General features: G+C 55.5%; 5 protein-coding genes across 5 annotated transcripts; 2 read left to right on the top strand and 3 right to left on the bottom strand.

Annotated features, from left to right (window-relative positions):
* Positions 1-60: 60 nt before the first annotated feature.
* On the bottom strand, positions 61-711 carry V2A60_006949 (cysteine hydrolase family protein; the record flags this gene model as incomplete). Its single annotated transcript, XM_083258239.1, has 1 exon — positions 61-711. One exon carries the CDS (start codon positions 709-711, stop codon positions 61-63), a length of 651 nt encoding a protein of 216 aa, XP_083114365.1.
* Positions 712-1,311: 600 nt separating this feature from the next.
* On the bottom strand, positions 1,312-2,745 carry V2A60_006948 (transmembrane amino acid transporter protein-domain-containing protein; the record flags this gene model as incomplete). The annotated part of the gene is made up of 1 exon (XM_083258238.1): positions 1,312-2,745. One exon carries the CDS (start codon positions 2,743-2,745, stop codon positions 1,312-1,314), a length of 1,434 nt encoding a protein of 477 aa, XP_083114364.1.
* Positions 2,746-6,305: 3,560 nt separating this feature from the next.
* On the top strand, positions 6,306-7,616 carry V2A60_006947 (uncharacterized protein; the record flags this gene model as incomplete). Its single annotated transcript, XM_083258237.1, has 1 exon — positions 6,306-7,616. The coding sequence occupies one exon, from the start codon at positions 6,306-6,308 to the stop codon at positions 7,614-7,616; it is 1,311 nt and encodes a 436-aa protein (XP_083114363.1).
* A 306-nt stretch (positions 7,617-7,922) lies between these two features.
* V2A60_006946 (major facilitator superfamily domain-containing protein) lies at positions 7,923-9,397 on the bottom strand (the record flags this gene model as incomplete). The annotated part of the gene is made up of 2 exons (XM_083258236.1): positions 7,923-8,090; positions 8,174-9,397. 2 exons carry the CDS (start codon positions 9,395-9,397, stop codon positions 7,923-7,925), a joined length of 1,392 nt encoding a protein of 463 aa, XP_083114362.1.
* A 937-nt stretch (positions 9,398-10,334) lies between these two features.
* Positions 10,335-11,159, top strand: V2A60_006945 (uncharacterized protein; the record flags this gene model as incomplete). The annotated part of the gene is made up of 1 exon (XM_083258235.1): positions 10,335-11,159. One exon carries the CDS (start codon positions 10,335-10,337, stop codon positions 11,157-11,159), a length of 825 nt encoding a protein of 274 aa, XP_083114361.1.
* Between the last annotated feature and the right edge of the window lie 2,442 nt (positions 11,160-13,601).

Below are 13,601 nucleotides of genomic sequence, written 5' to 3'. Positions count from 1 at the left end.
AATTATAGATAGCATTACAGCAGTATGCATTCATTTGATTGTACATTACCAACACACAAACTATGGGCTGTTGTCTAAAGCCTCAGACGTCCCATCAAGCAATTTGAGTGCTTCATCTGTGTTCACAATCCAGGCTGTCATTGGCAGAACCTTGCGCACGACAAGTTCGTGTACCTCTGGCGCATAATCCCAGCAGCCATCCTGTACAACCGTGGTCACAAATCCGAGATCAGCCGCTTCACGAGCAGTGCTGAGCACCGCACCACTTGTAATGACGCCACAGATGAGAACACTCGATATGTCGTGCTGTTCTCTTAGGAAGCGCAGCAGCTCCGGGGTCTTCAATGCCGAGACGCAGCCAGGCGTCTTGGAGACTGTAATCTCGTGACTGGCTGGCATCGCACCGCCGCTGAACCCCTCCCACTCCGCAAACTTGTCGGGAGCGGAAGCGAGCAGCGGCTTGAACTGCGATTCGTACCTGGGACGGATCTTGCTGTTGGGCAGCAGCTCCTCGTCGAAGCCAATCATGGCGTGGATAACGGGAGACGACGCATTGGCGCGAGCAGACTGCAGCAGGCTCTGGACATTGCGACACAGCTGGTGCCGAGTCGTCTCGGGCATCCTGTCCAGTATCAGCTGGTGGAAATCGAGCAGCATCAGTGCTGTCCTGCCTGGCGGGTGCGCCGCAGGGTTCTCCGCTGGAACGGACATGGTTAGTCTCGCCGCAGCTCGATCTTTAGGTTGTGAGAGAGTGATTGAGGCTCGGCGATGCTGATAATTGTGCGAGTCGCTGTCGTTTCTGTTGCCTTGAAATGAATGCAATCGAAGACCATATATAATCGAGCCGGTGACTTTTCACGGTGACTTTTTACTCCTGTTAATAACTAGTAATTGGGCATAATTTGGCGTAGGACGGAGATACTCGCGGATTTTAGTAGCTTCTCGGACTTAATAAAGGCAGATTAGCAGCGCTCAGGCAACGCTACCTCGTTGATAGCACAGAGGATTTTCAAGGCTACGAAACATGTATGGCTATTTTTAAATGCTAGTCGCTTCGGAGGTACTGATCGCATGGAAAGGAAATGATCAAGCTCCTAATGAAGAGACCTTGGGAATCTATAGTTGTATATTCATGCTAGCAAAGCGGCTAGTCAACCTTATTATACACTGCGCACGCGCATCCTACCGCTTTGTCACGGTCATCAGTGGCCAGCGGTGGCGTTGCCTACAGTCGGGAGCGGGCGGCAAGCAAATGGGCGATGGGTGTCACCGTGTGTAGTTTGATCAATCTGATTGGAAAGGTCAGCAACTCTAGAGACCGATGAGAGACTCAGACAACAACAGGTCACTTACAATATCTTTGATGGTGGCATAGGTGCCAGCACCCAGGGTTACGATGCCAACAATAAAGGCAAGAATGCTGCCGAGACTGATGAGGATATTCTTGCGCGAGTACCAAGGGCCTTCGCAGAGGAGATAGAACCACATGACGGCCGGAATCCAGAAAGAAAACCCCGAAACAAACAGGGCAGAGGCAAGCGAGAGCAAGTCGGAGAAGATAGGAATAGCCTCGGCGATAATCCAAGCAATGATAGTAAAGACGGTGACGAGGGAGATCCACCAGAACCAGCCTCTGGGGGTATTGACATATCTTACGATGGACTTTTTCCAAACACGGCCATGGATATAACGAAGGGCAACGGTAGAGTTGATGGAACCCGAGATGAAAATGACAGGCAAGGCCACGCCGAATGCGACCTTGGAGATGGTAGGACCGGCTGACAGAAGAGCCGGTGCAAGCACATTGCTTCCGATGAAGGCATAGCAAAGTGCACCAGTAAGCGTGTAGATGCAGATTTGAATAATGCCGGAGGCCCAAATGGACTTCATGTAGTCTGTCGGGGTATGCATCTCATCCATGAACGAGAATTGACCGATGGCGAAGGAAAACGCGAAGATGATGTTGCTGACAGCCACGAATGCTTCCGAGAATTGAAGGCCCTCTTTAGGCATAGTCCTCCAATCCACCCCCTTCAAGCCGTGCTCGCTATTTGTGGCTTGAACGCCCGTCGCAATGATAGTGATGCCAATGGCGAGAATGATGGAGACAAAGTCAACGTAGCCGAGAATAGCGACCTCGCTGAAAGACGGGGGGATGGCGAGGACCAGCAAAATAATGGCAGAGATGGCAGAGAAAGCAACAGAGCAAACCCTTCCGTTGTTGAGATCCCCGAGTGCGATACTGCCAGTCAGCGCATGCGAGCCAACAACCATGACCAGCTCAAGCACCATGGCGGCACCAAAAAGCTCGTAGCCGAAACGACCGAGCAGCAGGCGCCCAGCATCGGCATAGCTAGCCGCCTCAGGGTACTTGAGCTTGACTTGGCCAACAATGTAACTGGTGAAGATGGCAATGAAGCCCAGCATAATGGTGAGGAACACACCGGGGAACATGCCCAGCGTGTCGTATGCCTTGGGGAGACTCAACGCGCCGAGTGCGACGGCCTCAACAATAGTGACGACGGCGAGGCGCTTCCAGCCGAGGCGGTGGAAATGGGCGTTGCCCGAGGCAGCAAGCTGCTTCATCTGGTCATTGTTGAGCTCGTCGCTGTGCTCGAAGCCAATCTCCGGGTCTTGCTCCGAGGGCAGCATCGCACCTTGCTGGGCTCCAGCAGCATGCTTCGTGGGTGTGTTGGTCTCCTGGCCCTTGACGGGCGCGGGAGCCTCGGTGGTCTGTCCTGTCATAATTGAGGCTGCCAGATATGATCTTGGTCTCAGACAACAAGTGCTAAAGAAAGTCGGTTTAAGAAGGTCCCGACCTGGAATGCGTCTGGTTGTCGCGGCGATGGGGTGGTTGACAACGGTTTTGGTCGCGAGTACACTTGTTCTTGAGACAACACTCGAGAGTAGGGGACCGGAGGGCTTTTCTATAAGATATGCAACTTTCCCCGCAAACAAAGAAATTGGAACAGATGACAACAGGCCTGGTCTGGGGAAAATGCGACCTGGAGAAGGTAAAATAGAAAACTTTTAGACAAGGTCAGCGGCAACTTCGACCCACAACTCAAACTAACACGACAATGCCCTCTCTCCTCTCCCGCCTATCGGAGAGCTCCTGCCGGCAGCTAGCGTCTAGAAGCGGCATTCTCTGCCCTTCTGTACTTGGCAAGGCCGCGCGTGGCGTCCGGCTCGTAGGCAGAGGCGAAAATTTTGACGTGGTGGCTTGCAGGGGTTTCAGTCTTTTCCGATAGCCGGCTGGGCGTCGTTACTACTACGATACTAGAGGTTGTTGGACAGAGACGGCCACAAGCCGGCCTGTTGGTCCTGGAAGCGAATCACTGAACGACCAAAACACAATTGGGCATTATTGGCAATCCAACACCCGACAACAAAGAGGTTCCCCAACTCAAAACACGACCCTGCAGACAGATAGCGGAGCGCGACAACATCCCAGCAACAGGGCTCACGACCCACTGGAGAGAAATTTACAACGGTCATTCATTAGCCGTCGCGTGATGAGGGCAAGGATCGTGGTGCGTGGTTTTCCACTTGGACACGAGTCAGTGGGAGAGCCTCATGCTAGCCAAGGCCCCGAAATTGCCTGCAATGCAGCTATTATGCTACCATTTCCCCGTGCGAGGTGACCGATGTCGCTCAGGCAGTAGATATGGCTCTGGGGCTACCCTAGATAAGACATTTCAATTTTTCCAGCGGCTCAAATTTTGGTCCAAATGTCCTGAGGACAAATCTAGTCCTGTGTTAGAATGCTGTACACAGTGGTAATAAGCGGCTTAGTGAGTGACATACGTCCGAGCATCTGCGAGACTGCGACCAGACTTTCCAAGGGAATCAGAAGTTACCTGGTGATACGGAGCAGCATGACAGGAATGACCTGTGCGAAAACCAACCCCAGCGCAATTTCCCCGAGCCGGAGTACTCTCGGAGTAGTCTTTCTAAAGGGGTAAAAACGAGTTTTCTGGGCACATGGGGCTGGCATTCGATTCTCAGGGTTGGTACTTATATCAGCAGCCCCGATGAATCCCAACCCGAAGAAGCAGACTCGGATGCGCTCAGAGTGACAAGTTATAACACGAGGGCAACGAGCAGCTCGGGAATCGGTGGCGGTCGTAGCGAGGGCCGGGGATGCTTTCGTATGTCAGCACGGGATTCGAAGCCACCATGCAGTAGTGGCGATTGCGCAATGCTTAGCTGACCGATCGCTTTGTCTTGCGTCCGCGACGGTGAAGACGAGTAATCAATTGCCAAGTTGAGCGAAACCAACCAAGAAAGAGACCAAGGCCGGCCGTGGCCAAAACTGGGCGAGCACCATGAAATGGCTCGACAACGTTCCTTCCAGGCGCCGAGTTACCTATCTGCAATAATCTGAGCCGCGCGAAAGGGAAGCAGGAATTGCCTTGCCACCCCTTTTTGAAGCGCACGCCCGATTTCCTTCAGTATCTACATGCTGGTGGCCAGAATCATCTGGTCTCCCCTGGGATCCAAGGTTGCATCTGGCGGCGGGCGCCTAGGGACCCGGCCCTTCTCCGAGGGTTCCTCGGTGCGCGAGGATTTTGCACCTTCCAGAACACATCAGGCCCACCATTCACAACTCACAATCAAACTTTCGCAGGCACCGCCACTATGTTAGTCCCTATAATTGTGACCTCTCGCTCCCGGAGCCCGTCACTGGGCCGTCGTGATGCCACCGTGGTTCCCCATTATTAACCGGACCTCCCTTGAGTCGTTGGTGCCAGAAACGGTTCCCTCGTTGTCTCAGTCAGGCTCGGAACAACATGTCGACTGTTATCTTGGTCATGGCTCACCCAAATTTCTGCTGTGGGCCGGGCATACGTATGCATTGCTCGCGCCAACTGGCAGGGCAAGTCAGCCCACTGACACTAAGAGTAACTAGCTGCAGCCCGATGTCATCGGCATTGGGACTGAGTTTTGCTTTATTATGTCATTTTCCTACCCAGCAACCACCAGTACGCGCAAGGCCGGGGACCCCGGTTTGCACACTGCGCACGCGTGCAGAGTGACTCGGTCTCATCGCGAGCCCTTCATTCAGGCTGCGGCCGCCGCTCTGCGACAGCATGTTGACAACACATTCGTTGCTGGCAATCCTGGGGAAAGTATGCCTTGAGAAAAGAGAACAAATGTTTTAGTGAAACCGTTAGGGCATGACTCACGTCGTATTTTGGCTGAAAGACCTTTTTGTTATTAATACGTCTGGTAGGCTGCATCATATATTTCCCCCCCCCTCGCAACGGAATACACAGAAACAAGTTTCAGATGTAACCTGCAGGCTGACCTTGCTGCAGCGAGCGATCCGCGGAAATGATTCATCACCACACCACTGCGCTTGACTCCAACATGGGGGGCGGTGCCCGTGGACCTGACAGAGGCTTGTGTAACTGCGCCATGAAACAGTTAATACTTAACCTTCAACGGGCCCTATCAGACCAGAAACGTCAGTTCCCATCGTGAGTAACAAATACACAGGGCTGTCTCAAAGAATGCCTGGGAAAGCTGAGCGATTCGCCGATGGCAGGGCTGCCACGCAAGCAATACGATGGGGATGGGCAGCCATGCAGCACTAGAATGGACTAACATCATTGACCTCTGGCCAGTGATTTGCAGCCGCCGTCGGCGTAGACTGTAGTGTATGACACTGTGCCAACGTCACCCACACATCTTTGGTAGCCCCTCTCGTTTTCCTTGTGCGGCTAGTATGATGCGGCGCAAGTCAAGCTTTTTGTAGTAGAATAAGCCGGGCTGGCCTTGATTTTTTCACCGCTCGGAACGAGCACCGCCAGTTGGCCGACTGGAGCGCCTCCGAGTGGCTCAGCAGGAACCAGTAGAACCAAGTCGCAGCAGTGGCTCAGCCCTATTACTGCGTACGAAATTACAAGCACAGACTTGGCGCTGCCTCCACCCCCTTAGCCGATCAGCGAATTAGTCTCGGGGGCCCGGCTGCCCGCAACGAGGCTTCAAGTGCCTTCCGTATCGAGGCAAAACGACGCGAGAGGGCTGGTCGTCTTGCCGCCCAGCTGTGCCCACCAAGTTGGGTAGCATGCAGGCAAGCAGGCAGGTAGGTAGGGGCGGAGCACAAGGAATCTTTGTACCGGTCAGACAAAGTAGGCGCAGGCGTAGAATTAAAAGAAAAAAAGATTGCTCTCGTTGACTGGCTGTGGCATATATTGTGTCCCCTGTCCCCCCCCGCCGTCACTCGTCAGATATATCTTCCTACTTGCCTGTATCTTGTGACGGTATACTCAAATCTGTTTTCAAATACCTCATTCACGATGCAGAGAAACTATCTATACCCGGAAGCTGCTAGCACCGCATCAAGCTCGATCTCGGGCATGTCAACCCGGTCATGCACACTCATTGACACGGTATATGCCGCCGCCTCGACCAGTGACGGCCCGCGTGTTGTCGGCCTTCCCAACTTGTCGTTCCGCTGCAGCCAAAAGAGCACAGGCACTCGAATCTCCATGGACACTCGCACTACCGGCAGCAGCATCGATGGCTACGCCTCGAGCACGCGACTCTCCGAGAGCCGAAGCTCATCCTGCGGCAGCGACGACTTTGACGCCTCGTACCATCAGTTCAGCCGGACCGCGCACATGGGAATCCTGGACCCCAGCTACAAACGTTTCGTCAGCCAGCACGGAAACGGCTCTCTGGTGTACAAGGTCAAGAGCGGCGCGGCCGTCATTGCAGGCGACCCGCTCTGCTCGCCGGAGCAGATCCAGCCTCTGCTGGACGAGTTTCAACAGTTTCGCGGCGACCGACGTCTCCGAATCGTATACATAGGGGCCAGCGCCAAGTTTGCCGAGCAGTCCCAGAAGAACGGTTGTGTGACGATGCATTTTGGGCGGGAACGTGTCTTGAACCCGCTGACCAACCCGCTACTCAAGAACAAAGCCGGAAAGCGCACAATCAGCCAATGCCGCCAGCTGCTGGACCCTGCCCGAGGCGGTGTCTCGGTGGGAGTCTACGCACCCAGTGTGAACGGATATGATCCGGCACTGGAAGAAGAGTTGCAGGCGGTCTATGACGGCTGGCGGACGCAGCGTGACTCGTCACGCCCATCCAACGCACAAGCATTCATCACACAGTACGACCTATTCTCACGACCAGACATTACCATGTTCCTATACACCTGCGACAGAGAGGGCCGCGCCAACGGTATTGCTGGTCTGCGATATCTGGGCGCCAACAACGGCTTCCAGCTCGACCCCTGCGTCGCCTCCGAGGATGCCCCGCGCGGCATCACCGATCTTCTTGTCATCTCCGCCATGCAGCTGCTCCGCAACAGCGGTGTCTCGTATCTCAGCCTGGGTTTCGAGCCGTACGGGGAGCTGAAAGAAGTGACGGGCCGCGATGGCCTGCTGGCAAAGCTGACGCGCGACGGCTACCGTCGTGTAATGGGGTCGATCAAGGCATCGGGAAAGCAGACACACAACGACAAGCTACGGCCGGACGAAGACCAAGAGTCTGGGTTGTACATCATCATGCCCCGAGGTCTGTTGCATTTACGAGAAATTAGCGCCTTGATCAAGGCGGCAAATGTGGATGTAACGAGCCTATTTTCGCGAAAAGAGGTATAGTGCCACGAGCACAACTCCGGCGGCTAGCCTTTGAAAGACACTGCTCGCTGCATGTATTATCCTTCTTTACACTGGAGTTCCTATGGGAGTTAGCAAAACGCTTTTTTCTTTATGTACAAAAACCTGACATTCGCTATCTAAATCTATCATAGCTTTGCTTTTCCTTTTCGTCTAGTCGGCCAAATCTATTTGCCAAGTTTTTCATCTATTCGTTTCAATCGTGTATTGCGTTTCCAGGATATGATGACCGAATTTGGATCGCCATCGAGTTTTTTCTACGCTCAGAAAAGCCGCCTGAGGGCGCTTTTACGCTTTACCTAGCAGTGGCACGTTCATCTTGAGACGCATACAGACCACAAGTATAGCAGCAGCCAGTGCGAGGGAGCCCGCATAGAACATGGCGGGGCGATACGCGTGTAAGCTGCCTTCTTGGCCGCCGTACGCATCCAGAATATAACCAGCGATGGGGGCACCCTACATAATAACAAACACGCCATTAGACCCCACGCATATAAATGGTTCGAAAACTCGGTGGGGATATCGAATGAAAAACTCACCATGAGATAACCTCCGGCCCATCCGGTGACAATCATGCCCAAGGCGACCACGACCCGCGCGGAGCCAAAGACGTTGCCCACCACGGTCGGAATGGTAGAAAAGAAGCCACCATTCGCGGCACCGTTGAGTACGGCGAATACGGCCAGGGGCCCCACCGTGGTGGACGTTGGCCACAGCACCAGCATGCCCAAGGAGCTCACCAGCAGGCAGCCAAACATGGTGTTGATGGGGCCGGCCTTGTCGGAGAGGAGACCGCAGAGGATGCGGCCGACGGCGGACGAGAAGTTGAAGCCGGCCAGGAGAGCGGCGCCGGTGCCGGCGGACAGGCCGAGGGAGCTGCTGTACAGCGGCAGGAAAAAGGCCGGGACGAGGAGCGGGAAGGTGGCGATGGCGCCGGCGACGAACATGAGGCTGAAGCGGACGTCGCGGAACAGGCGCCACTCGATGGTGCCGACGACGGCGACGGCGCTGCGCTCCTTGATGAAGAAGGCGGCGGGCAGGCCGGTGGCCAGGGTGGCGAGGCCCATGACGCGGTAGGCCCAGGCGGCGCCGAAGCGCTGGATCAGGAGGCCCTCGACGATTGTGATGACGGCGCCGCCGAGGCCGCCGCCGGCGAAGACGAGGCCGTTGGCGAGGCCGCGGCGGCGGCGAAAGTACTGGGCGGGCGTGACGGAGCACACGGTGAAGCAGAGGCTCATGCCCACGCCGAGCATCACGCCGGCCGTCACGTACAGGGCCGGCACGCTGCCGGTGGCGAAGCCGGCGAGGAGCTGCGCGACGCCGATGACGGCGACGCCCGCGACGGCCGTCCAGCGCGCGCCCACGCGCCGGATGACGCGCGCGTTCACCATGGCCAGGACGCTGATGAGCGTCGCCGGGATGGAGCCCGCAAAGGACAGCGTCGACGGCGAGCCCAGGCCCTTGTCCACCAGCGCCGACTGCATCACGCCCCAGCTGTAGTTGACGCCCGTCAGCCAAAACGACACGACGGCGCACGCCCCGATGATGACCCAGCCGTAGCCCCCGTCCGGCACCGTGCTGTCGGCGAGCCGGGACGCTTCCAGGATCGGGTCCAGGTCGCTGTCGTCCCCGGACTCGACGGCCGCCCCGCGGAGCTGGATGGTCGTCGTGGTTGTGGTTGACCGCTGCTGATGCTGCTCGTTCCGCTGGTGGCCCAGCTCCAGCGCCGTGCTGGTTGTCGTCGTCATCACCTTGGTCGACATTGTCACCCAAAGAGAGTCTTCACGTTTTTCAAGTTGCTTCTATACGAATGTAGGTATATATGTATGGCTATGCAGCGTTGTTATCTGCAAAGCAAACCGGGGGTAGAGGGAGGGAAGGGCAAAGCAAAACGTTTGCTTGAGTGGACTACTTTTACTTTCCCCCATCTACGAAGAAAACTCACAAGGCGGACGCCGTGGAACTACCTGAATCCCACTCTTGCAAAAGGCTGACCGAACCCCACTGGCCGTGACTCCATGTTGCAAGAGGGTTTTTTTATGCTTGTCGACTGATGGGAAGACAAGTCTCCAGTATTCTGGGCCGGCTTTACTCGGAGCAGCGAAGAGCCGCAGAGCAGGTAGTTTATTGGTTTTAAGCCGCAATCCCCATCTGGTTACTCATTAGCTCGCGGCAGCCGTTCCGGCCACCGTTCCGGCCTCGCGAGAATCCACTTTCGCTTGCACCATTGATCACGCCAAGATGCGGTGTCGGAGGCCACCGAGGATGGAATGATTTTGACTGCAAGAAGCGAGATATAAAGAACTCGGACCAATGCTGTTCGAAAACACACATCTTCCAGTCGGGAAGTCATGTGATATAAGGCCTCGATAGGTATGAGTGTGTGCGGCTGTCTGCTTGCTGGTTGCCGTGTAAGTCGAGCTCGAGTAGACTCGTGTAACTCACCAATCATTCGGCAGACGTGCATAAGGTCGCGGCTAAAACACTGGAATAAACATTCAGCATGTCTTATAAGCCAATACATCACTTGGCTTTCTAAATATTCGCATGAATCTTGTCGAGACTTGCAGCATTCGGCAATCTGCTGCGTCAACTGTACATCACGTGATACAATTCCAGCGATGAGGTTTTTCGCACACACAATCTCATCCATGAACCGGGAATGTGTGAACCCGACTTACACGCGCTGCACCACCTCTCATGGAGCCGCTCGGCACCGAGCCGGCGGGGATTTTTGTCCACAAGGATTTCATATCCAAGGAGCAGGAGGATGCCGTCCTGCAAATCTTCCTACACCAGCTCGACTGGCCGGACCGCAAGGGCCGGCGCTCGCTGCACTACGGCTACACGTTCAGCTACAAGACGTTTGCCATCGACCATGACGTGCCGTACGCGCCGTTCCCGGATTGGTTGACGCCGCTCCTCCCCCGCGGCGAGGACCGGCCGCCGGACCAGGTCTGCGTACAGCACTACCCTCCCGGCACCGGCATCCCGCCACACGTCGACACGCACAGCGCGTTCGACCAGCTGTACTCGTTATCTCTGGGGTCGCCTCTGCTCATGCAGTTCTGCCGCGGCGGTAGCCGTAGCGAGGACACCAACGACCGCGACGACAGCAGCGGCGGCGGCGGCAGGATCGAAGTGGACCTGGAGCCGCGGACGATGATGCAAATGGCCGGCGACGCGCGGCTACATTGGACGCACGGCATCCGGGCCCGCAAGACGGACGCGCTCGCCGACGCGACGGTCCGGCCGCGGCGTGACCGCTGGAGCATCACGTACCGCTGGCTGCGGGCCGGCGGCCAGTGCGAGTGCGGGAACCAGAAGCTCTGCGATACGGCGCAGCGCCGGATGGGCGTCGAGCGCGAATATCGCTGGAAAGAGCAACAGCAGCAACAGCAGCAACAGCAGCAACAGCAGCAACAGCAGCAACAGCAGCAACAGCAGCAACAGCAGCAACAGCAGCAACAGCAGCAACAGCAGCAACAAGCAGGGGTGACTTTGTCCGAGGACAATAACACGTGATGCCGCACTGACGCGTGCAACATGTGCAAGCGAGAAGAAGAGAAGCTAAGAATCCGAAATGAGCAAAACGATTTGAAGTTTTTTACAGTCATCGATGCTCCCCGAAATTACCTGCTTCGGCCAGTTCCGGCTATATGTGTAAACAATCCTTACCTAGTGCTCAAACGATGGTTACATAGATGCGCTGGCATCTTGGGCACGGACTGTGCCTTTCGTGTGCGTGAGAGAGACTAGATGTAGCCGAGGAGGGAAAGACCAGAACGTATTGTTTCTGATCGGGCATTTTTTCGTCAGCGGGACCGTTTTGGAGGGTTGCCCTCGCTTCGCACCGACGAATACGCCCAGTCAATATAACCGGGTTGCGCGTGGGGGAAATGGGGGGGAGCGCGAGGATTTACACGATCCCTGACACATGCTTTTGATGTGCGTCTGTGGCCCTGTGCCGATCCCCGAGGAACTGCATGAAGCTCGGGCAGATGCGACGCTGGGGAAGGAAGCAGGATTATACCATTCCGACCAACCAATCGAGACACAGTCAAACGTCAGGGTCTTGGCGTTTGGAATACATAGGATGGTCGCGTCCCAACTCCTAACCTCCCCCCCCCCCTGCCTGGCCGCCCCCCGCGACAAGGCTTTCAGACGCAGATTAAACAATTTTAAGGCATGAATGTCAATGCGCAGAAATAAGTGAGATGCTGCAACTCGAGCGGTGGCGCGCACGAAAATCGTGATAACATCACAGGATGGCTGAACCAGCCCTTTGCTATACATCGCCTCCCTATAACTATAACTGGTAATCAATTAGTTAAGCGTTCGGCAAACCCACCCAGCCGGAATTCTACCACACCCCTTTCCCCAGGTTCCGAGGCCTATGTGTGTGTGTGCGTGTGCGTGTGCGTGTGTGTGTGTGTGTGTACGCGTGCTATACCGTCAATGATGCAGGTTCCCGTCACACCCCGCGCTGGAACGACGGCTCAAAGTTCATGCGCCATACAGCGAGAGCCGGCTTTCAGGGCCGGAGGAATGGAGGGAGGGTCATGCAACCCCGAGGCTGCGAGAACACGAGTAAGGTTTCTGCTTTGCACCCGGCAGTTCTTTTCCTTTCCTTTGTCAGCCCATCCCTTTGTGCGGCGCAGTTGACGCACAACTGAGACAAGATTGGTGCCAACGGCTGCGAATAGCTATTTTCTGAGAACAAGAGAAAAGGGAAAGAGTCGCTCCATCGCAGGCCTACCAGTTCACACTGACTCGGCCAACTGGAGACTGGAGTGAGGGCAAAAAAAGAAAAAAAGGTTGGGGAGCCTAGCAAAGACTGGTCATCGATCGACTGCTAATGCGACAGGGTCAAATCCTACCAGTAAACTCTGCCGCTGTAGAAGCTTCCCCTGACCTCAATAGTAGGATATCTTCTTTTCTTGGCATGCTCGTGCGCATGCGATGCTGCCAAGCCTCGACGTTGGCTGTCAGGCTGTCAATCGGGAAAAGGGGGGGCGAGGGAGTTACCCGTCTCCATCCCTCCCTTCCCATTCCCGCACCTCCGAGAGACTTGCACCAAGGAGATTTTTTGTTGCGCTCCCCACGTTACTGACCGGTTATTAGTTAAAAGCTTTCTTTCATCCTATCAGTATTCTGCGGCCCAGTGTTTGTCAGCTACCGCTGGGCCGTGGAGCGTGCCGCACCCTACGAGTGCGTCCGTGCTAGCCTCAGGAGCGGGGATAGTAACAACGATTGCCCTTGAAAAACTAAAACGCCTTGCAAAGTTCGGCTGTTTCTAGGATGACCTTTTCAACCGCTCTTCAACATCCCTGATCCTAGCTGGGAAAAAACAAAGAAAGCCCTCGGGTGAAATCTTTTGGACGATCGGTGCAGAGTTGGGCACATGCCGGTATGGTACGCGTGGCATGGCCGTAGATGGCATGCGCTCCTCCAGTTCGGTGACTTTCGTCTCTCTCTTTCGTTCTTCACAGGCCGTCCAAAAACATGACCGCTCAACAAAAAAGTCAACAAGCCTAGGGTCGTAGACGCCATGACATATGACAATCTCGACCTCGGTGGAACAGGGTTTCTGCTTCCTGCAAGCCATCATGTGGGGGAGCATCTCTTTGGGTTAGGGCTGGCAAGCTTGGACGGGTTGGTGTGGTTGTGTGGCTCTTGGTTGGACCAATGGAAGCCTTGCCACCCTCACCTAGTATAATTGTCATTCTCGTTTCCTCGCCCCCTCACCATCTGTCTGCGGCCTACGACGTTTGCGGGGGTGGAGTGGACAAACTGTCTACCTCTGACAGGCAAAGAGAGTTCAGCTTCCGGCGGTCCCCGGGGAATGAGTTATGCGTCAGAGTCGTTACCCGGCCGCAGCGGCGCGCAGTGGCTCTCGGACTGGTCTTGTTTCTTATCCCCATTTGCGCTGCGACATTTTCTCTGTCGCCAAAGTCAAAGTGTGGA

This window comes from Cordyceps javanica, chromosome 4 (assembly GCF_051103115.1).
Source record: "Cordyceps javanica chromosome 4, complete sequence".
Classification (NCBI taxonomy): Eukaryota; Fungi; Ascomycota; class Sordariomycetes; order Hypocreales; family Cordycipitaceae; genus Cordyceps; species Cordyceps javanica.
Note: the sequence above shows the minus strand (reverse complement) of the source record. Positions and strands in the feature narration are given on the sequence as shown.